The 23155-nt window shown below is 36.7% G+C and overlaps 2 protein-coding genes and 1 pseudogene across 4 annotated transcripts; 1 reads left to right on the top strand and 2 right to left on the bottom strand.

Moving 5' to 3' along the window:
- Positions 1-810: 810 nt before the first annotated feature.
- Positions 811-12880, bottom strand: LOC135584894 (protein TONSOKU-like). Of its 3 annotated transcripts, none has more exons than XM_065151303.1 (20): positions 12570-12880; positions 10997-11797; positions 10286-10462; positions 9959-10050; positions 9702-9800; positions 9139-9620; positions 8956-8996; positions 8532-8798; positions 7195-7339; positions 6194-6313; positions 4652-4752; positions 4396-4519; positions 4118-4230; positions 3766-3877; positions 2763-2867; positions 2604-2670; positions 2402-2522; positions 2155-2328; positions 1402-1519; positions 811-1333 (listed from the first exon to the last, which is right to left on the bottom strand). In XM_065151303.1, the coding sequence occupies exons 1-20, from the start codon at positions 12843-12845 to the stop codon at positions 906-908; spliced, it is 3963 nt and encodes a 1320-aa protein (XP_065007375.1). In that variant the 5' UTR covers positions 12846-12880; the 3' UTR covers positions 811-905. The 3 variants fall into 3 exon arrangements, with proteins under 3 accessions (XP_065007375.1, XP_065007376.1, XP_065007377.1); XM_065151304.1 differs by having other exon boundaries at positions 2405-2522; XM_065151305.1 differs by lacking the exon at positions 1402-1519 and having other exon boundaries at positions 1159-1333.
- Positions 12881-13762: 882 nt separating this feature from the next.
- Positions 13763-16437, top strand: LOC135638561 (small ribosomal subunit protein uS2-like; annotated as a pseudogene).
- A 974-nt stretch (positions 16438-17411) lies between these two features.
- Positions 17412-22504, bottom strand: LOC135639229 (3-oxoacyl-[acyl-carrier-protein] synthase I, chloroplastic-like). The gene is made up of 7 exons (XM_065153050.1): positions 21981-22504; positions 20783-21214; positions 19931-20104; positions 18468-18581; positions 18292-18393; positions 17768-17834; positions 17412-17671 (listed from the first exon to the last, which is right to left on the bottom strand). The coding sequence occupies exons 1-7, from the start codon at positions 22413-22415 to the stop codon at positions 17604-17606; spliced, it is 1392 nt and encodes a 463-aa protein (XP_065009122.1). The 5' UTR covers positions 22416-22504; the 3' UTR covers positions 17412-17603.
- Between the last annotated feature and the right edge of the window lie 651 nt (positions 22505-23155).

Below are 23155 nucleotides of genomic sequence, written 5' to 3'. Positions count from 1 at the left end.
TTCTTTTAATATATATAAGCATCCACATGTACTCTTTTATATTCATCATATTTTTTACTACACGATCATTCAAATCTCCTCCAATTATAATTTTTTTTGTTATAGATATTTGATATCATCTAAGCTTTTCTCAAATTCTCTTTTGATTTAATCATTCAATCAAACTTAAGGGGTATAAACATTAATGACATTCAAAATATCTTTTTCTTTCAATAAATTTTAAAACTATAATTCTTTTTCCAAATCTTTTACATCTACAACACTATTCTTAACATCCTCATCAACAATAATCTCTTTAGATTTTTCTGCTATCCACCTAATCTCTTGTAAGCAAATAATATTTATTCTTCTTTTTATCTTACTGTTTATAAATTCTATCATCTTAACATCCTTATCAATAATAATCTCTGCTACCCACCTAATATCTTGTAAGCAAATAATATTTATTCTTTTTTTTATCTTAGTATTTATGAATTCTACCATCCTAATTTAAGATACTTAGGTGGCGGAAGTATCACAGTTTTATGTTAATTATCAATAACATGACGTAACCCTCCATATTTTTTCTTCGAGCTTGGGACTAACATTAGCAATGTTAATAATATCTATACATATGGTAAACTTAAATTTAAAATTAAAAAAATAAAATAACAATGATTCAACTCTTTATTATCATCACTTACCCTTTGCAAATACAAACATAAAATAACTCTTTATTATCATAACCATTTGAAATTACATAGTTGTCTATTAGAATTTCCATGAAGGTTAAAATGACTTTGACACTTGAGAGGAATATACAAAGAGGTATAGAGAGAGAGAGAGAGAGGCTAAATATCATATAGTCATGCCTAAGATGTGTTAGATGAACAAAGTCAAACAGAACATTCAAAGAAGGAAGCCTATCAATCTCTTATGCAGCAGGGTCTCACACCACAACACTTCTTTCCATTCACAGAGAAATGTACGATATCCGCGTTAACGTGCTTACGGCTCTTTCCATCATTCCATCTTGGTGGTGACGACCACGCTGCATATAGCGAGTCAATAGCTTCTTGTGAGAACTTGTTTCGACTCAGATTTAGCATCTGTAGATTTCTTGCAGAAGTGATTGCCTCTGACAGCTCCTGAATCGGTTGGCCACACGCGGACGACCTCCTCCGGCATGAGCTTGTGCAGCTTGCATCAGGGCCGCACAAGAGGGGTTGCTCCTCCATGATTGCTTCATCTTCACTGTCAGCAACTTCAAGTCCACCAACATCAGACTTCAGCGGAATTATTTCCTGGGCATCTGCGTTCTCAGCTAGATGGAGCTCTTCCAACGATTCATTCTCTGACAATGTGATGAAGAGAGATGCATCAGAAAGCAGTGAAAAGGACATGAGTGAAGGTTTTATTTACCTGCTAATGCCTGAATTATCTGAACCATTCCCACCAGTCCTAGTTGGCAGTTACTCAGGACAAGAGATCTGAGGCTGCATTTGGGGTCCATAAGCACTGATGCCAAAGCATCACGGACCTGTTACAATGGTGGCACAGTTGACAAACGAAGAGGTCTAACAAATCAAGAACTCCCCATTACACAGCACCATAACAGGGATCGGTACCCGACTTGGAAATTGATAACTTGTAACCACACATGCCAAGAATCAAATAACTACAGATAACCAACCAATTATACATTATAACATCTAGGTGAAATTGAAGAAAATATAGGAAGCTCCAATTCCTCGTTTATTCTGCATATGGCAAGTCATTGATTATAACATTACCACTGATTACAACATTATAATAAAAGAATGCTTCATATTTAGATGTGGGTAAACTAACAATAGCATAACGCAGTTACATATTTTACCTAAACTGACTTGCGATTGTTGATTGTGTTTCTGTTCAAAGTTAAAATGTCATCTGCCCAACTATATATCAGAAGAAGCAGCAAAGACTACAAGGTTCTCCGTGACCATTTTAAGTCAAAAGGAAAATTTATATAATCTTGTAAACTTATTATGAAGTGTTCACATATTGTATATATTCAAAAATGAAGGCAGATCTCAACTTTTGTCCTTTTGATTTACAACTGCTACTGCACTTCCAGAAGGGAAGAATGTAATAATCGGTAATTTAACAGGTGCTTTGATTTCAAAGACTAACCTCTTGGTTAATGGAGTTTCCTGTGATGTTCATCTCCAGAATGCCACCGAGTAGAACGAAGCCTTGGCATGCTTTGGCAAAAGCATGAGATGTCAGTCCACAATATGACAGATCCAACCTCACCAACTCTTGAGGTCCAGCGCATACTGCCTCGATTACCCTTATTGCTCCATCCTGTGTCACAACCAAGTATAATAAGAAGCTAACAAATTATTGGGTTCCTAGATTAGACACAAAAACTACACACAACTCTAATATAAGTTCCGCCAAGCTTCAATGCAGTGAGACTTGATGATTGAGCGACTAGGCAGAGATGATCAATCACAGCCTTGTTTAATCTTATACCAGTCAGGCTCAGTTCTGAAAATCTACAAACAAGGTCTATGAAATCTGATAATAGAACTGTTGGAAGAAAATCAATCAGTTAATATCAGTATGAGGAAGCTTACCTTTTCAAGGATTGAAGTTTGGTTAACAAATTTACAATTGCATTTCCAGATATTGGGTTATTCCTACCTGTCAGGAATACATATTTTTAATGATGATAACAATGATGAGATAAATAAATTGGTTTAATCTCAAGTATGTAAAAGAGTCACTGAAATCACCTATTGAAAGATGTGATAGCACAGATCCAACACTTATTGCATCAGCAACTTTCTCAACTGTTCTAGTTGTGATGGAGCATTGTTCTATGTTCAAACTATAAAGTGCTACAAAGAAAAGATAGTTCACAAGCAAAAGAGTTATTTCAAAAGGACAGATAGGTCAGATGAGAAAAACTTTAATTGACATTTATTATGACCAGTACTTAACATAAATAGGTTCAGTGAGGCATTAAAAATACCAAATAATTGTTGGTGAATATGTAAAAGTAACTGGAATTTACCAATTAGAAAACAGATCATTTAGTCACACCATGCTCTATTCCATTCCTTTAATATGTTCCACCATAAATAAGTCTACTATATTCCCTTTAATAAATATATATGGTGAATTCATCTTTAATAAGGAACTTTGTTTGACAATATCTATATTCCCCTAAATTGCAAAATGCAACACTTACACAACCTTGCAAATCCAATTTGCAGCAGATCCTAGACTCTGCGATATAATATTCTCAATACCTTACAAATCCAATTTCATACTGTACCGGAGTTTCGACGTTCGCTCGGTACGATACGAAACTGTATATCGAACGGTATACCGCTCGGTATATATATATATATATATATATATATATATATATATAAGGCAACGTCGCATCGCCTCAGCGACGTCACCTTTTCCTTCTCCCATATATATATATATATATATATATATATATATAAGGTGACGTCGCCTCGCCTCGACGACGTCGCCGAAAAAGGCGACACGACATCGTCTTTTATAATATATATATATATATATATATATATATATATATATATATATATATATATATATATATTGTTCCATCCAATAACGGGCGGTCCGTGTACCGATAAGCTGACGGACCGGTATGAAACGCCCGTACCGGGCGGTATTATTCGAAATTGCATACCTTGAAACAAACAATAATAATAAAGCAACCAATAATAGCATAAACAAAAGCATAAGGTAGAAATGCACCTTTGCAATTCTCTAATATAGTAGAGAGATAAGAACTGCATGCATCTGTTAGCCGATTTTCAGACAGATTAAGCACTTCTAAACGAGCAGAGAGGACAGAGCATTCACATATCTGCAAATAGCAGACCATGTTACAGGAAAGGAAGTTTTTCGCTAGAAAAAAAAGGAAGCAAAGAAAGATCATTTAGAAAATCTTTAACTGAGAAGCATCACTTCAGGAAACTTAAATGGTATGTGCACATATTTTTCTCATAGTACTGGATCGGAGACAACATAGATAATTCTAAAACACAGAAACCTAGGAGCCTTTGCAGCATTAACATGTGAAAGCAAATAATATTTGCACATGAACCTGGAATAATGCAGTTGGACCAAACCGATTACAATGCAAGTCCAGAGTCAAACCACCATACTTTTGGGTTGATGAATTGAATATTTGTTGAATCTTCTCCATAGTCTCATTACCTATTAGCATATCAAACCACGTTTCAAGAAAAGATCAAGTCAAGCAATCTTGGAACACAAAAGTACCAGATTTCTGGAACAGTACATGCATATGAGGTGAGTATAAAAATGGAAAACCAAGTTAAAACCCAACTACAATATTGTTTGATTATAAGATTTCAGTACCTAACAGATTATGGGAAATATCCAGCACAGCAAGTGTTTTATGTGCTTGAAGAGCTTTTAGGAAAGGTGATACAGATACATCTTGCAATTCACAATCAGATACTACAACTTCGTCCTCTGAGACCTATTTGCACAGAAACAACCCAAGCTTATAGACTCATTCTGTCATGTGAGACATTAACATGATGTTATCCAACTACTACTAAAAAAAATAAGAGCCAAATAAAGTCATGGTCATATTTACTGAAATGATTACCTCCAGGTTATACAATTTCTTTAGCAACTTCATATTGGTTGATTCAGATAATTTCTCACAAGAATCAATGTACAGCTTCATAAGGCGTTTTGGGACCCATCCTTCCAGAAGAAGAAAAAAGGAAAGATAAGAAAGGAGGAAAAGAAGAAAAGATCAGAAACATCATAGCAAATGCAACTACAATATATAAATAAGTAGTTCGCGATGAACTTGACCAGAATAAACTTAAAGATGGTAGTCCAAGTGAGCTTCATCAGCAGTAATCGGTGAGACCTTTATCAAGAAATGTGAAGTGCAAAAAAAAAAAGATTACTTACACAACAGAAATACTGTTCTATGATATACTAACAGATATTTTCATGTTTTCTTGTAATGTCATTAAAGTCAAGCTATAAAATCATTCCTAACATAAGTAAATAGTCGAGGTTTCAAAAAGTTGAAGAAAAATGTAAGCATTTAGGTTACCACAAAGTGCATGTGCACTATGCAGGTGCATATGTGGACAATATGGACTCTATTTTTCAAAAAAAAATTTAAAAACACAAGGAATCTTGAGGTAATTCACCATTCATTGGTAGGCTCCAAATTCTAAATTAGCATTTCATTCTTCCTAATTCATAATATTCTTGTCATTTCAAATCATCATGAATCATACTATTAAATAAATGTATACCTTACCACAACAACAAATAAGAATCAAACACATTGGCCATATTACGACTAAAGTTGTGAATCATGGAAGAAAAATTGTTAATATTCGTAAGTAGATGATGACATATTTAGTATTATCAACTGCTAGTATTGGATGCACCCTGATCTGCTTTTACAGTATACCTTAAAAATGGTCATAGATAATCTATTGATGCGCAGTCCAGTAGATCAAGCTGGCTCAAGAAAATAAGCTATAAGGTGGTCGCATATGTGAAATATGCATCCACATGAAGCACATACCGTCTACATATGTGGGCACATGCCATATTGGCATCACATAAAGAAATGTATAAGATCTATGGGCTGCATCTGCAAATGCAGGTGCGTAAGTGGGTATGTAAGCTGCTTTTCAAAACTATTGAAATGCAAGAATGTCAAAGAGAAAATAAAACAAAAAGGTTATCATGTACTAAGCATTTGATCATGTAAATGGGGAGACTTTCTTGTTACAACCATATAACCAAACCTCAAGTTAAGCACAACTACAAAGGCATGAACCAGTGACACATTACACTCTTTTTATATTTATGTCTTGGATTTATGCAAGCGCTTATTATCCAAACTGTTACCAGGAAAATGTAAAAATGTATCACTTATTATCTTATACTCTTTAAATTGGTTTAGTTTATCAACATACGCACACATACTGTGCACCATTAGTATAGACAAATGCATAAACAAACACAAAAGGCTAGAAAATTGAAAATAATCCATGGTAGTAATAAATGAAAATGTAGTTGTATACTTCAATGATAACATAAGAAGAACCATAAGAATAGACAGCAAAAACACATCACAAATTCTTCTACAGGAAATCACAAAGATTCTCACCATCAATAACCACATCAATCCACATACTTTCATGGGGTTGGTGCTCAATGTCTTCAATCACTTCTGAGGAACCTAATGCTTTACCAGAGCTCATCAAACATCCAATTACTGGAAGCAAACCTAGAGAAACTAGCCTATTAGCAACATGGCATAGTGATCTGGAGAATGTTTAGCACAAACATAAATGGAACCTCACAGAAACAACATTAACAAAATATTAGAGATGTTTAACTGATCCATGAATACAAGTGACACAATACAAAAACTAGATACTAATTGGGTCAGTGTTGTATATGCTTGACTTTAAGAGAACATTACATGGAAATGCATTAACCTGGATTTAAAAATGCAGAGTTCATTAAACATTCTGACCAAATTCAGAGGACAAAATGGGGGCCATGGTAGGATAAATATTGAAGTTTAGGATAGTAAAAACTACAGGTCATCAGACACATTCTTGGCTAAAATGTTTTGTCCTAAATGCAGAGAAATTCCAACAATTTCTGGAATTTCTCCAGAGCTAGATGAGATTGGGCAATGCTACAAGTATGACTATACTGTTTTGAAGTTACAAACCTCAACATAAATTATTGACTTGTAAAGATAATTTATTTGTCTGCTAAAGCAACAACAGTTATAGAACATTTTCAATGTTAAGCTTTAACATATTGTATTTAACTTCTAATTTAAATAGTTTACTGAATAATGAAACAAGGTTTCAAATATCAATAAGGCTGGTATATACCAATCTACATTTACTAGTCCAACCAAGAATCATACTGTACCGGACCATATAGGTCAATATAAATCAGTGTTTAATTTTCTATTATTTTTCCTATGACACCAAGCAATACAAGTCTCATACACCACCTAGTATGCCAGTACCATAACAAACTGATTTTAATCCTTGCAGTGATAAATGGAATGCATTTGCCAGTCAAATTTTAAGTCATTGTTGAGAATGATGTGCTGTTAATTAACCTCAGAATCATGATACACACCTTTGGACCTTTTCTGCTCAGGAAGCTGAAGGAAATATGTACAAGCAACTTCAACTTTCAGGCATTCAATGTCCAGATTGCCATCTTCCAGGCAGCAACTTAGATCAACATGGATTAGATCATGACCAACTTTAACTTTGACAAACTGCAGCATGAGAACAACGATGTCACATTTTGACGCAGAGCAAAAATTTGACAGACAAATAAGTTAAAAGTTGACATTGATTTGCAAATTAGATTTTTTCAGTTCATTAATAATGTATTGGCCTTTTAACGAAAAACTGAAGCTGTTTGCTATTCTTTTAATATTTTGGTGGTAAACAACTGTGAGAATATTCCGTAAGTATATTTAATTTCAATCAGAATCCTTCTTTTCTAAAGATATTTTATAGAGAATTTGCCTGTGGAGACTAGAGACAATTGGGAAGGAGGATAGAGATGCTTGGTATTCAATTTGCTTCTTTGCTATGGACCACTTGAAAGGAAAAGAACTACAGAAATTTTCAGAACTTGTCTAAAGCAATGACTATTTGACAGGAAACAGTTAAGTTGACCAATATATTGATGCTGTAGTTAAGAAAAAGTAAATGTCGGTGATTCTGTAGTTAATTTTATTTTGAAACTTAATAATTAGAAGTGGCATGTCATGAATCCTCTAATTGCATAGAGTTTTGGATGATAGTTTTTGGCTTTGCTTTTTTATTATTATGTTTTTGTAGGTAGGCATTTTGGGACCTCAGGCTGTACTTAACTAGGACCAACTCCTTTTCCCATCTTTCATTTCTTTTTCTCTTGCTCATTTTGTATAAGCCTTATGCTCCCCTTTTACATCTTATAGATGAAAACAGGCATATAATCAACTCTTTCTTTCAACCGAAGAAAAGACAGAAGATACTAAACCAATATATAAGTAACTGATTGTTTAAAAGAAGATACAAGCTAAGAACACCTGTGACTTAGCATACACTATGTGCCTAAAAATGAACTAATAAGAAATAGAGGATTTCTGAAGTCAAATTTAATCATCTGTAACCAGTATTGCTAAGAGATTTGTACATCAGCTTGCTAATGCAAATGTTCAAAAAACCTACTATTTACCAGTCATGCAATCAATATTATCAATTATTTTATAGAATGTTCACCTGCTTCAGTGAATACTAGTACAAGGAAAACTAAGCATTAGACTTTATTGCAGTGAGTTAAAAAATTCCAACCAAGAAAATTGTTGATTCAACATAATATAAACCTTTACAATACAACCTCTGGTGTGAGACATTTGTTCGCTGTATCTGTCTATCCATTGGATTCAAGATAGTGATGGAAATGATAAAACTTACATGACGGTTATTTACCAATTGGTCAACACCTGCACCATTCTGGCTCTGCTGAAGTCTATCAGCAACTTCAACGTTGCTCAATTTGGACCAACTAGCTGCAGATTTTGACGCAATTGCTATTCCAGCATCATTTGAAGATCCCAAATCTGCTTCATTATCGACAGTGAAATTGGGGCTCTTGCATTTGAAAGAGCAAGTACTATCTTCAATATAAATAGGTGCAGAGGCACTAAGTTCATCTTTGGAATCAGAGCTATGCGGAGCATCCTGGCAAATGAGAACTACTATTTACAATCAAAAAATCCTGGCAAACTTATAACTCGGTTCGATGTCAGTATATATAGAACAAGCAACAATGCAAGAATGTTTATAGCAGACAGCTGGAATCTATTACAAGGAAAGAAAAACTCAAATGCTTAGATACCTGGATTTCTTTGTTAGCAGTTGTTCCACAAAATAAGTTTTCTGTAAGACATATTAAAGAAGCACTTTAAACTTCATGAAGAAAATTAACAGTAAAACAGCAAATTTTGAGAGTCAGCGTCTTTCTTTCCACTAGGTCCATAAGAAATCTTGTGTCTAAGATATCAAGTTGCTTTATACCAACCTCTGTCAGGAGCGGTTACGTACTCACTGGATCTATGAAGTTTTTGCCTTGACCCATTCATCTCATCAGGATCATCAGCTTCATCATCAGAAAGAACAACACGAACACGCTTACGATCAACGTGCTGTTGATCATCACGAGACTTACTTAAATCTCTGAAGGAAGCTTGAGCATGATTAGATGATGCACTAGTCCTCACACCAACAGAATCTAACTGAGACATCTTGATTTTTGCTGAACTCTTACTCAAACGGCCAAGTGATGCCAAAGGAACATCATCATCAAGATCCTCAACACAAGCAAGAAGGCTAGGCCTGCTTTTAGCAGAATCATCTGAATCTTGTGATGCAGACAAACCAAGAATATCAGTAGATAAATTGCCACCTTCTGTTTCAGTTTCAGAGCAATAATCACTTTGCTGGTCCTTTAAGGCATCTTCTTTTAGTAAAGACTTCAACATCTGAATGTCCTGCTGCAATTTCCTAAAGCAGACATGCTTATATAAAATATTTGAGTAACGGAGATTCTCCTACTTATTTAGCTAGCATGGACACTAAAAGTACCTGGCTTCATCAACATTGTCAAATCTAATCATGTGACTGTAGTGCATGTTGTCAAGTGCAGTCATCTGTACGGTTAGCAGATTACCTTGAACTGCAATTCTACAAGGGAATAAAGCATTTAGAAGCTTGCTTAATCCAGAAAGCACCCATAAAATTGTATTTCTTATTATTTAATCTATAGGTCACAACAACTTCATGTCTCGGATATTGGACATACTCATACAAATTTAGTGTTGTAAAGTTCAAGACATAAAAACCTGTAACCCTCCTCAAATGCCTCCAATGCACCAGCCCAGTCACCAGAGGCATCCAATATCTGCCCAATGTTTATCTTGACCAGTGCTTGTCCCTGAAAATTTAATATTCCACAATGAGTATTTATTGGAAATACTAAGATGCTGAATCTCCCTCTCCAAATAATTCAGGTGCCATGCAATATATGATGCCAGGTAGCGGATCTGGCTGGTGATATTATTTATCCATGTTCATTGATTGACCAATGTAGCTAGCATTCCCGAAGAAAAATTTCTCTTTTGTATATGTGAAATTGAAATATTACAACAAAGAACCTAAAACCAACTTGCCTCCAAGTTCCCAATTGACCTGTACACATTCCAACTTTTCATGTACCACTTGCGGGCTTTGCTGAAGTTCCTAAGCTTCAGGTAAGACTCCCCAATAGCCAGAAGAGAATCACTTAGTTTTTCCTTGTCACAAAGTTCACTTGCCACCCTTTTCTTCCTTTTAGCAAACTCTAGATGCTAAACAACACAAACATTTAGGAAGAGAAAAAGGACCATTAGACATCTTGGAATAAAGTGAATCACTGTGAAACAAACTTGCATGCTGCTAATTAAAAAATAACTGAACTACAAACTAAATGTACAGGTTGCCCATGTGAATCCACATTGAGACTAACCACATCAAAGGAAAAAAGCAAATTGCACTTCTTTTAGTTGGATATAAGTTAGTTGCATTGTCCAATATGATTCAATTTCAAGGTGATCTTAGAATGAAATAAACACCGCAGCTAAGCCACTCGAATTATGCAATTATCAATATAAAGGAATAGCACATTGTCCTTTGCTGTCCCTATCTTAGTATGTATAAAATTCTATAACAAGACAACTGACAAAGTAGTCCTCATTATAAGCCAATAACCTCACAAAATAATATATAACATTATTATCAAGTTCATGAAAGGAAATTGGTTGTTTGGGACCCATATTTCCAATGATAGAAGCAACAAAGGCATAGAAACATGTATTATAAGTATAACTATGATATCCACTTACTTTTGGCCATGCAAATATGATGCGAGCCTTTTCAATCAGACCATCGAGGCAAGTATTCTGCTCTAAGAGGCATTTTCTGTCATTTGAAGTTCCACGAGCATCAGATGTGGCCCTCATCAACTTTTTAAGTTTCTGTTCATCTTTATTCAACTGCTCCAACACCTTAGCTGCTTCCTTGACAGTTTTGATATTCTGATTGATCTGATTAACTAATGCATCTTCATCTTCCAAGCATTTTGCCAAATCCAGTGCCTTCTGATAACAACGGATTGCATCATCATATTTCTGAACTCGATGATGCAGCTCTGCAAGATTGATAAAGCCCTTAGCTTCACCTTGCAGGTGGCAAATTTTTTTACAAATTAAGATGTCTCTCTCAATGTGCTCCCTGGCAGTACTCCACTTCCGCAGTTCAGTATATAGATATCCAAGATTATGATGAAGCCTGCTGCGGGCATCATCATGTTGACTAACCTCTTCATCATCACATATCTTTAAACCTTGGAGAAGAATCTTTTCAGCTTCCTCATAATTATCAAGGTCCATCTCAAGCATACCGATATTGTTATGTGCATCTATGAATTCTTTGAGAAAGAAGCCAGATTTCATAGATGGAGGAGTCTCTTTCAGAGTAAATGCAATTTTCATGGCTAATTTGAAATATTTTTTTGCATTTCGCAATGCATGATGATCACTTTCAGTTTCTGTAAATATTTGATGATAAGTTCGACCAAGTTGTGTGCTTGCTCTTTGCTGCTCAATAAGGTCATCAGAATCCTTGGCAAGTTGTAAATGCTTCTTCTGCAAGATAACAGAAACAAAAGTAAGCCATGTGTCAGATCACATGTAATCAGATCATTGGCACAGTTTAAGCGTAAACATATTAAGAAAGAAGCTGTATTCGGAGGAGATGCTATAATATTAATAAAGCAAACATGGACGATGTGAAAGGAAAGCATCTGAAAAATCAGTTCCAAAAGTAGGTGTGGAGAGAACAACATAAACAAGTTAGAATCCGACTGAGATGAAAAAGGAGGGTAGTTGTAGCAGCATTTGAGTGCATGCAATAAATAATTTAATCCTAGTGGTAACAATCACTTGGTCAAGTGAATAAAAATCTTGCATGGTTTCAATAGCTATTGAGATTAGCCATTCTACAACGGCACTTCTGCAAGACAATGCCCGTTCGGAAAAAAAATTCACTATCAAAGCTCAACAATTAGAACCTAGGGCATAAGAAATTTATAAGGAAATGACACTGTGAAATTAAATGCAGATAGTGTAAGATGAACTCAAACCGGTACCTTCAGTAAATCACTCAGTTGGCATTATATTCTCACCCGTTTGGAGCATAAAGACTAAATTTTGGAACAACTGATAAGAATTGCACCTACACAGGTCTCGTACCAAACCAAAGAAGCGAAACCCATTCATGAAACACTAGGGCACTAAATTAAAAGGCAAAGTTCCAAAGAAAAGCAAAAGAATCTAACACCTAAATATGGGCTAAATGCTATGATAAGAAAGGATATGCGAAAAATGGTTTGGGGGATCGAATGGCACCGGGAGAGACCTGGTAGACGAGGGCTTCTTTCAAGCGGTTGAGGCGGAGGTAGACCTCGCCGATGGATTGACAGGTAGGAAGGAGCTGCTTCTGTGGGAGGTGCTTGGACGAGATATCGTAGTCGACACGGAGCCAGCGGAGGGCCTCGACGTACTCCCCGCGCCGCTTATGGATGTCGCCGAGCTCGTTCGCCCACCGCGCCTTCTCCTCGTGGTTCCCCACCCTCGCCGCCTCCTTGTACCCCCGCCTCGCCGCCCGCAACTCCTCCTCCTCCCCTCTCCCCATTCCTCAGACCCGTGCTAGGGTTTCCAGGTCGATCGATCGCCGGTCCAGAGTGACAGACACCCAAAGCGTTCCCGCCAACATTTGGGACTTCTTCGCAATTTATCGAACGAAGACGGGTTTGGGCCGTTTTAAATTCTTTTAATGGAGATCTCAATTGGGCCTTCCTTTAAGCCATTATTGGCCCATCTTCTAAGCCCATACAAGGAGAAAGGGTCGGCCTATCATTCAAGTTTTGGAATAGCATATTTACCCACCTGGATTTTAATATTTATTATATATATATATATATATATATATATATATATGTATCAAGGTTCGTAATACCGTATCATATCGGTATTTTGATTTGAGCTCGGTATCGGTATGGTACGGTGTATCGAGCACTGTAGCACTACTAGCGGACCGATACCGGGCGGTCCGCGTACCGCTGATCTGTCGGACCGGTACATACCGCCCATACCAGGTGGTACGATTCGATATCACAGACACTTATATGTATGTATATATGTATGTACATACATATATACATATATATATAAATATATATGTCATAATACTCATCATCATATATTAATTAACCCGAACAAATGATACTCAACATGTGAAATTAAATCATTGCATGGTATAAAAAATATGAAGATAAATTATTGATAGCCTTCCACTTTAATACCATTTTGAATTATTGATTATTGCTATTCCATATAAAAAAAGATAAATGATTTGAATTAAATTGTTATATGACACAGTGAGGCATTTCTTGAAATGGGCCTTTTACGGCCCAATAAGCTGTGACCGGGTCATATGGGCTCTATACAAGCCTAGATTTGTTGGTGATTTGCTATAAGTTTTATGGGTGTTGTAGTCATTTCATATAATTTGACTTAACCACTGTGGGTCATTTGTAGATGAACGTTAGGGTTTTCAGGTGAGCAACCAAAACTCTAAGCTTTGGCCGGCTCGCGGCTCTCCTCTGCATCAATTGAGATCAATCGCCGACGAGAAACTCTAAGTTTGGCTCTCGTTCTTCGTCCTATGGTGTGCGGTCATGGCGGCGACGAGGGTTCTCTCACCGAATGAGCAGGACATCCAGATGATGCTCGCGGCCAACGTCCACATCGGCGCCAGGAACTGCAACTTCCAGATGGAGCGATACGTCTATAGGAGAAGACCCGACGGTCAGTCGAGGCTCCACCTTTGATTCGTCGTAGTCGCTTCCGTTTTCTGATTGAACGCAATTGCGGGTGTATGCAATGCTGCTGTGTGTTGTGATATAGGTTTCTGTGATTTGTGTGGACCTTGTTGGACTGGCTGTGTACTGGCAAACGCTTTTGTGTGGATCAGTGGAATCACCCACCTTGCATAGATTCTGCTTGGCTTATGGTACATGGCAAATAGTCGTGAAGGGACCTTGGGTGGGATCAAAAACCAAAGAAGGGATCTTTGTGGGAATACATTATGGCAAAAAGTGTGTGAAGGGACCTTGGGTGGGATCAAAAACCAAAGAAGGGATCTTTGTGGGAATACATATTGTTATGTGATTAACATATTGTTATATATTTTCATATTTTTTATTTCTTTAATCAATAGAGCACGAATTGACTGATGACATTATAACAAGGAACGTAGCTACTGAAGTACTCTCTCTATCAAAAAGTTTAATTTTCTTGTGCAGGTGTTTTTTTAATCAATCTTGGTAAAACATGGGAAAACCTTCAGCTTGTGTTGCCATTGAAAACCCACAAGATATCATTGTTCGGCCTGCCAGACGTTATGATCAAAGAGCTGTACTGAAATTTGCACAGTATACTGGAGCTCATCCAATGCTGGGAGGCACACCCCTGGAACCTTCACTAATCAACTTCAAACTTCTTTCAGTGAACCTCGTCTCCTCTTTCTAACTGACCCTAGAACAGATCACCAGGTGAGTCATTATTGATCTTGGAAGGACTTTGTGACTACCAAAACAAATCGGTAACTGATCTCTGCTTTCAACATTTTCTGCAGCCAATCAAGGAATCTGCTCTTGGTAATATTCGCACCATTGCTTTCTGCAACACAGATTCACTGATGAGATATGTTGACATTGGAATTCCTGCCAATAATAAGGGTAAACCACATATTGGTTGCCTCTTCTGGTTGTTAACCAGGATGGGTTTGCAAATGCGTGGGACTATTGCCCCTGGACACAAGTGGGAAGTAATGGTAAGATATGCTGACTTCTCTTATTTTTGCTCCTTCATGTGTTAGTACTTGTATTTATAAAAAAAAAAGAAAATTCAACTTTCAATTAGGAATCAGGACAGTAGCAGTCCCCAAAATTACACTCCGAGATTGGAGGGGGACAAAAAATCCTTGTCTGATTGGCAAGGTTGTGAGCTACAGAATTGTTCGGCTTGTTGACGTCTCAAAAAAATAAGACATCCATAGAACCTGCCAGCATAATTATATCTTTACATATATTTCACAAATACAAAGGGCAGATTTGTCTCTATTACAAATCAACACAGCCTCTAAAGAATCAGATTTGACAATGATATTCAGATAATTCATTTGAGAAGCTTTGGTGAGAGCGTCCCAAATAGCCCAGCATTCCACTTGGAGTGGGGTGGAGGCCTAATGTGTGCTGCTTCCTTGAGTGACGATAGTGCCATTCCCATCCACAAAGCAGTTAGCATTTGTATTGTGTGGATTGCATTAACTTTGTTTTTGTCGACCATCTTAGCTTCAAGTTTAATTCTCCTTGTAATGTGAAATAGCTTTCTTTGTCAACCTGTCCATTTTATGGTCTTAGGGATGACTCTGTATTTGTAATTCCATGTTAGTCGTTGCCCTTTTCTTTAAACTTGGGTCATGTACTTGTATTAACTAAAGAGTGAATTGTGGCATATGCAGGTTAATCTATTTTTCTAGGGGGACCCTGAAGAGGCCAAAGAGCAGGAAGAGGCTGAAACTCCTGTGGCACCTGAATATGGTGCTGTTGCTGAGTACACTAGTATGGTACCAACTGATCAGTGGACTGCCGAGTAATGGGCACCTGATATGGGAGGTGTGCCTGCTGTTCCAGCAGCACCTGGTGCTGACTGGACCGCTAGTCAAGGTCAAAGACATCCCATTTAATTCATCTTACCAGCATGGACAAGTATCCCTTTCACCATGGCAATGCATGCTAAACACAGTTCAATTGTCTCATCCAGCATACTTATTTTTCAATCCATCTCTGTTGGAATTTGTGGATGCATTTTACCAATCATGTTGAATGTCATGTTATCTTGTTTGAAATTTTGCCATTGCTATCATTCCCATCATGATCCTTAACTCACTATTCTTCTCTTTCATAGCAGTTCACAATCAATTTCAAGTTTCTAGTATTCTTATCTCCCATGCAATGCACTTTCTGAGACACATTTATTTACTATATTGGTTTGCAATAATCAAGGATAGACTACCTGAAGATTGTGTCAATGTTGGTACAATAGAAAATCCATCTTTGTGCTTCACTTCGATGTGCAATTGTTTCATTATGTCAACAGTGATCTTAAGAGATTCTCCCCTGGCTGTTGTGCTGATGAAAACACTTTCCCTTTTGTCTTGCGTCACAGCAGGCATTGTGGCTGCTGACGGTTGGGATGCAGCAGCTGCTCGGGTTGCGGCTGTACCTTCAGTCATACAGCCAGGATCCAAGCTGGCTTCCTAGGTGGAGCCAGATCATGTTGGACCCTCAGGGAGTGAAGAAAGTAAATGGAGGCCTTCCTTTAATCCTCATGATGGAAATTATTCTTTTTCAAACAAAAAAGAAATTTTTGGACTTTAGGGTTAGTTTTGATCTGATTCGAATTTTGCTCTGTGACTATTTTTTTGTAGCAACATAAGAAACATGTTCTTGATTAAATATTCACTCAATTGGAAAGTGGATGTTCTCAATGCTTATCATCCATGCCTTGATACATTTGGATTCAGGCTGATTGAAAGTTATGTGCATGATCAACTTTCTGAACCATTTTCTCGAGAATTTTACCCTCTGTTGTAGATCTAATGTTAAAAAATCCAGGTTAGTGACATTTTAGTTTGGTATACATAATTTCGATATTTATGTATGATGGAGGAGGAAGCATATCATAGAGGAAGAGGGCTCGCGAGGACTTTTATTCATTTTCTAACGAGTCAAACGGAAACATTTGAAATGGGGCAGTCTGGCACATATCTGCAAGCACAAATATTAACATTTCTGGACATAACTTTTTCTAGTTAATATCAATCTAGAAATTCCAGTTTAATCATAATTGATCAAACGAATTGCATGCTCTTAGTTAATAGATATTAACTATATGTTCTTAAAATTATTACACATGCAGCACGCGAACATATATACATAAACAATATTTTAAAAAATCAAATATGAAAACTAATATATATATATATATATATATATATATAACATATTTTATAGGGCAGGAGTTTTTTTGTTTCTCTCCTTGAGACCATCACACTATTAAGACACAGTCATAAGAAACTATTTGGTAATACCACAATACAGTGCCATCCAAAAGTGTCAATAAAATGACTTAATTAGGAAAAAAAATAGGTGCAAAGGCTTTATTGAAAGAATAGAAATGTTTTTCTCATATGAAGAAAGATTGTTCTCATAGCAAAATTTGCCTCCTTTAGCAGAAAATTTGGCAGCTTGAAACAACTCTACTTTTCTTGGCCTCACTAGAGAAAGGTAACCATCAGATACCCCAAAAATTATGTTTGAACTGATCATGGCTTGAAAGGTGCAAACACCACAACCGAGTTGTGTCCTCCAAAACCAAATGAGTTTGAAATAGCTACACGAGGAAAACAAACATATGAGAGAGAGAGAGAGAGAGGAGGACGAAGATGAGGAGGGAATGATAAAGTATGAGAGAATATTTCCAACTTACCAACATTAACTTCATGCTGCTGCTTTTCATTTGCCACGGTATCAAACTCAACTGCTGGCTCTAAATTCTACAGTAATTGCACATGCAGAAAGATTTTTATCATCAAAATATGTGGGTTACCTAGCAGCTAGTTACAGCCTTCAAATGGAGAAAGCATATGCAATAATAATATTTGAACATCAACTCAAATTTATTAAACAGAATGATGATGGTCAGACCGAAGCTACTAAACAATTTTCAGAAAATTACACAACAAAAGGTCCATTAAAGTAATAATTTGGTTATAGTTTATTAGTCTGGAATACTCGTATCCAGCATATTTTAGACATAATGGACGCTCTTAGATGCTGTTATTTGTTTTTGTGCTCAATTTGATCATTGAGCTCTCATGTGAAGCAACATGAATCTTGCTACAAATAAGAGTCGAATTCATATGCAAACAAAAATCTAAAATGGTAATTTAATGGTTTAATACAATACGGCATCCTTTTGTTTATTACCATAAGAGACAGATTTTCACTTACGAATTGGTTTATAGTTGGATGCAGCCATCCTGTAGTTATGGCTTTCACAGTTGCAATAGCCTCTAAACCGCCTGCTGCACCAAGGCAGTGCCCTATCATAGACTGAATATATAGGATCGTGTCAGAAATGCATAAAGCAGCAATAGAACATTGCAAAATCAGGAGAAGTTCTTTGCCTTTGTTGCATTCATCTTAACCGCAGATGGATCCTTGAAAACCTGTTTAATGGCGTTCACCTCTGCCAGATCCCCCGCAAGTGTGGAAGTTGCATGAGCATTTATGTAATTGACCTGGAAACAAAAATCAGACAGTGAGGTTTAGCTGACATTTCAGTATTTACAAGTCCAGTACTTATTGGAACTCCATGATGCAAAAAAACGGTGATTGCCTCATCACTTTTGAAACAGTGTTTTATAGGCAAGAATTACTTCATAATGCCATAGGATTTCTTCTCAAAAAAAGAAAAAAATATATAAACATTAAATTTAAAAAGACAAATTCAGTATCGACTGATCAAAACTGATATGTATCAGCCATAAATACCATAGTTCATGGTGTAAGATATACCAAGTTTAAACTGATTTATTGACCTCATAACTAGAAATTGTTGAAATAAGTCAGAATTAATTAAAATTTAAGGGAAGCTGCCAATTTTTGACAATTCAAGCCAATCCAATAGCCTCAAAAGAACAAGTGAGGAGGAAGGAAAAGAAGAGTGAAGCCAAGAATGAGGAAAGATAAAAAAAGAAACTTGTAATTATGATTCTAAAGCAGAGATGTTACCACTGATGCATTTGTTACTCATGGCACATTCACATTAATCATATGTCATCCTCGATCGTCCACCATTGCATAAAGACAGTAAAAGATGTAATGAAAGGAAAGTGGAGATAGACCTTATTATTGAAATAGGGATGCATAACAAGAAGAGAGTTGCTGTGGAATTCAAGATTTATCATCTCTGCAAATGAAGTTCCCTTTATTTACATTTGCATGAACCAATAATTCATTCTTCATGGTGACTAGAGAGAATCATCAGACCTTCCAAATGAAGTTTCAAGTGGACTAGTTTTAAGTCTTCCCATATAAAAAGGACAACCTAATGAACAAGGCTTCAGCTGATATTGTCTAAAAAGGATGGCTCATCCCATACAAGCAAATAGACTATTTTCATTATTAAAACCTTGGTAATCAAAATCACAAAGGAACACCTTTCACCCTCAAACTTCTTCACATGACATATATAATAATCATATACTGAAATATTATATACTTAATCTAAATTGTTATTTTTAACAAATTATTTCTTTTTTTTTTTTTTTTTGCTATCATCTTAAATATAATTTCTTAGGTTGACATAAATATAAAATGCCTAGAGAAGCTTTTCAATGAGTAGAAAATAAAAATATATACATAAAATAATATCCAACACCAATGCAATGATATGTGCATATCTATACTACATTCGAGTATCTTTTAACAAGTAGTAGTAGTATAGGATGTTCATTTGACTATTTTATGAAGAATTTAAGCCTTTTAACTTCAACGCATCAAAGAAGAAAATACCAAGATGATAAAAGAACTGAAGAAAAGAAACAATATATATGCTTGACACTGGTAGAAAGCAACTCTGGATTACCTCTTCTGGTGCCACTCCAGCATCTTCAAGACTTTTCTGGACACAAGATGAAACCCCAAGTCCATCAGCTCTAGGATCTGTCATATGATAGGCATCACAGTTGACAGCACCTCCAAGGTACTCAGCAATTATTGGTGCATCACGTTTCATTGCATGTTCAAGGCTCTCCATGACCTTCACCGATTGATGTTAAACAAAAAGAAACAGCAAAAATTAGTAACTATAAAAATCTCCGCTGAAAGTGTGATTCGCATGATTAACCAATTTATCTATTTCTATCGCGTGCACAAACATGTCATTGGGATTAACACAAGCTAAAATTTCCATACCAATTTCCAAGTAATTTAGCAAATGTTTGAGGTATTCATACTCATGTACGGCAACGAAACTTAATCATTGTTCATATTTTGTCACCATAACCACTGACTATTGATTTTACCAAACAATGTATGACTATGGCCAAAGAATCATTTCAGACATGTCAAACACCCATAAATGCACCCATTAATCAAAAGTCCTCATTCCCAAACTCACTTCTTTCACTTCTCAAACTGAAATGCAAATTAATCTTCCTGCCACTGATAAAATATTAGAGAAGTGTAATTAATTCATACAGCTGGTAATACTAATGCACCAGACAGTATGCTGATCAATACATTACTCATACTGTTCTGAGGGAGCATCGTTACATTGTCCTGTGTCAACATATGGAATTTTGACGGATAATGCTTTTAGATATCAACTTTAGCCAAGTTCGATGAAAATCATCATGAATTGATAGAACCTACAACCTCTCTCTACACTGTATAACAAAAGATGTGGAGGAAAAAATAAAGATATGTTAGCGCATACCAGTACTCCAGCACCTTCCCCCATGACAAAGCCATCTCGATCCTTGTCCCATGGTCTTGATGCAGTTTTAGGATCATCATTTCTTTGAGATAATGCTCTACATGCAACAAAACCCCCAACACCAATTGGAATGATGGCAGCTTCAGTACCACCAGCAATCATTATATCAGCCTCACCACGACGAATATGATTAGCAGCAGCATAAAAACAATAGTTTGACGTTGCACATGCAGTAGAAATTGAATAGTTAGGACCCATGAAACCAATATCCATTGCAAGTAGCGCAGAACCCATGTTTGTTATGGCATAAGGAATGAAAAATGGAGTTATTTTCCTGTGGCCTCTCTCTATTAAAGCCTGAACCCCATCAGAAAAGATTGAAAGACCACCCATGCCTGTACCAACAAGAACACCAGCTCGAACCTTGTCAATCTGCTAACAACAAATAGTTAGTCAAAAAGTACATAGGCAGGAAAGTAATGAGAGCTTCTCTAGCCATCAAATAAAAACAACTATGAAACAAGTGTGAAGTATAAATAAGCAGTCGTATTAATGCTTCACATCAATGAAATGGGAAAAAGAACTAAAACAATTTAATAAGTTGAAGCAAGGGAAACCAGAAAAAAAAAAAAAAAAAATCTATTTTGATGAGGCACAAACTTAATTTCATGTTCTAGATAATATCTCAGTAACTAAATTTTCTGTTGGTGATGCAATAATGATGGTTGGCATAAGCTGCAGCATGCATCGCATACATTAAGGTAGCCATGAAAAAGAATTAATAGACAGCAACAAAGGGGCAGACACATGATCAAGTGAGATCCAGCTGAAGAACGTTACCAAACAGCCGATCAAGCAATAGATCTTTAAATTAACATAGTTAATGAACGTTAATAAACCCAAAACTTTAGAGGAAGGTTCCAAGTATCAGTTTTGATTCAAATACAATAAAGTCCTATCCGAGATTGCAACAATTCTTGATTGGATTCAGATAAAGGCATGGTCCAACTCGATCCTCCATAACCAAATAACCAGAAACAAGCTACATTTCAGCTACAAGTTAAATTTTCATCAAGAAAAAAGCAACAAAATTTCATCCGGTCTTTAATTAAAACGAAAAGTCATCTTTTTAATCACGCGACGCATTTCAGTTCCAAGAAGATGAGACTTCATTTAGTCAGATGAGAGCACATCGAACCTTGTTAAGGGTTTGGCTCCCAACACCAAGGCCGGCGCTCTCGAGGGCCTTCTTGCCACTAACCAGGCAATACCTCAAACAGCCGTCGAGCCGCCGGTCGTTCTTCCCATCAATGTACCCCTCCGACGAAAACCCCCTGATCTGGCCGGCGAACCTTGTGGGGAACTTGGACGCGTCGAACCGGTCAATCAGCCCGATCCCGCTCTCCCCTTGGAGGAGCTTGTCGTAGTACGCATCGACGTCGTTTCCGAACACGGAGACCAGCCCCATGCCGGTGATCACGACCCGCTTCTTCGGATCCGTCTCCCTGCGGGGCGGCGCGGCAGAGGCGCGGACGGCGGTGAGCGGGCGGGGGGAGCGTCGACGGAGCGTGGGGGGAGGTTCGGGGGAGGAGAGGCGGAGACCGTCCACGGCGGGGAGGAGGAGGGTCTGCATGGTGGCGGGCGGCGGAGCCTCGGAGTTCTCGAGAGATCAGAGGAAGCGTGTGCGAATTGTCCTTTTTAGTTGATGGCTCGTTCTTGGGCCGGAAGAAGGTGGATCCGGTGTTTGTCTCGGCGCAGCATACGTTGTCTTTTGTGGTTACCGATTGCCACGTGGAGATAAAGCGTATTCGACGTGACCTATAAATCTCCTTAATCTTTAGATTTAAAAATTTTATATTAAAATTTTTTATAATTATAAAAATAAAATATTTTAGTTTTATTTTCACGAAAATTCAAAGAGAAAGATAATAATGTCTCAAACCTAATTATTTAGATCACGAAAAATCAACAATAATAATAACAGACTTTCAATAATCAAGAAATTAATTATTTTTTGAGATACAATAATATCTAACTCATAAATATTTATATATTAAAAATAATATTATAATAATAACAATAATAAAATCTTAAATCTTAAATATTTAAAATAAAAATAATAACAATAATAATCTAAATTTAAAATAAAAAAGAAAAAAACCTCTAAACTTATGGTGTTTAAATTCCAATGAATAGATTAGTCAATGGCTAATGATGATACTACCTTCACTTGAAGGAATGGCAGATCAACAACTCCCAAATCTAATCTTTTGTTACACGTCCTACCTAAATCTTCTATTCTGAGACCTTCAGGGACCTCTCCATCGTCCTCTCCAAATCTCAGCTGCCACTCCATTGTGAGCCACTTCTGAC

The sequence above is a fragment of the Musa acuminata genome, chromosome BXJ3-5 (genome assembly GCF_036884655.1).
Source record: "Musa acuminata AAA Group cultivar baxijiao chromosome BXJ3-5, Cavendish_Baxijiao_AAA, whole genome shotgun sequence".
In the NCBI taxonomy this organism is placed as follows: Eukaryota; Viridiplantae; Streptophyta; class Magnoliopsida; order Zingiberales; family Musaceae; genus Musa; species Musa acuminata.
Note: the sequence above shows the minus strand (reverse complement) of the source record. Positions and strands in the feature narration are given on the sequence as shown.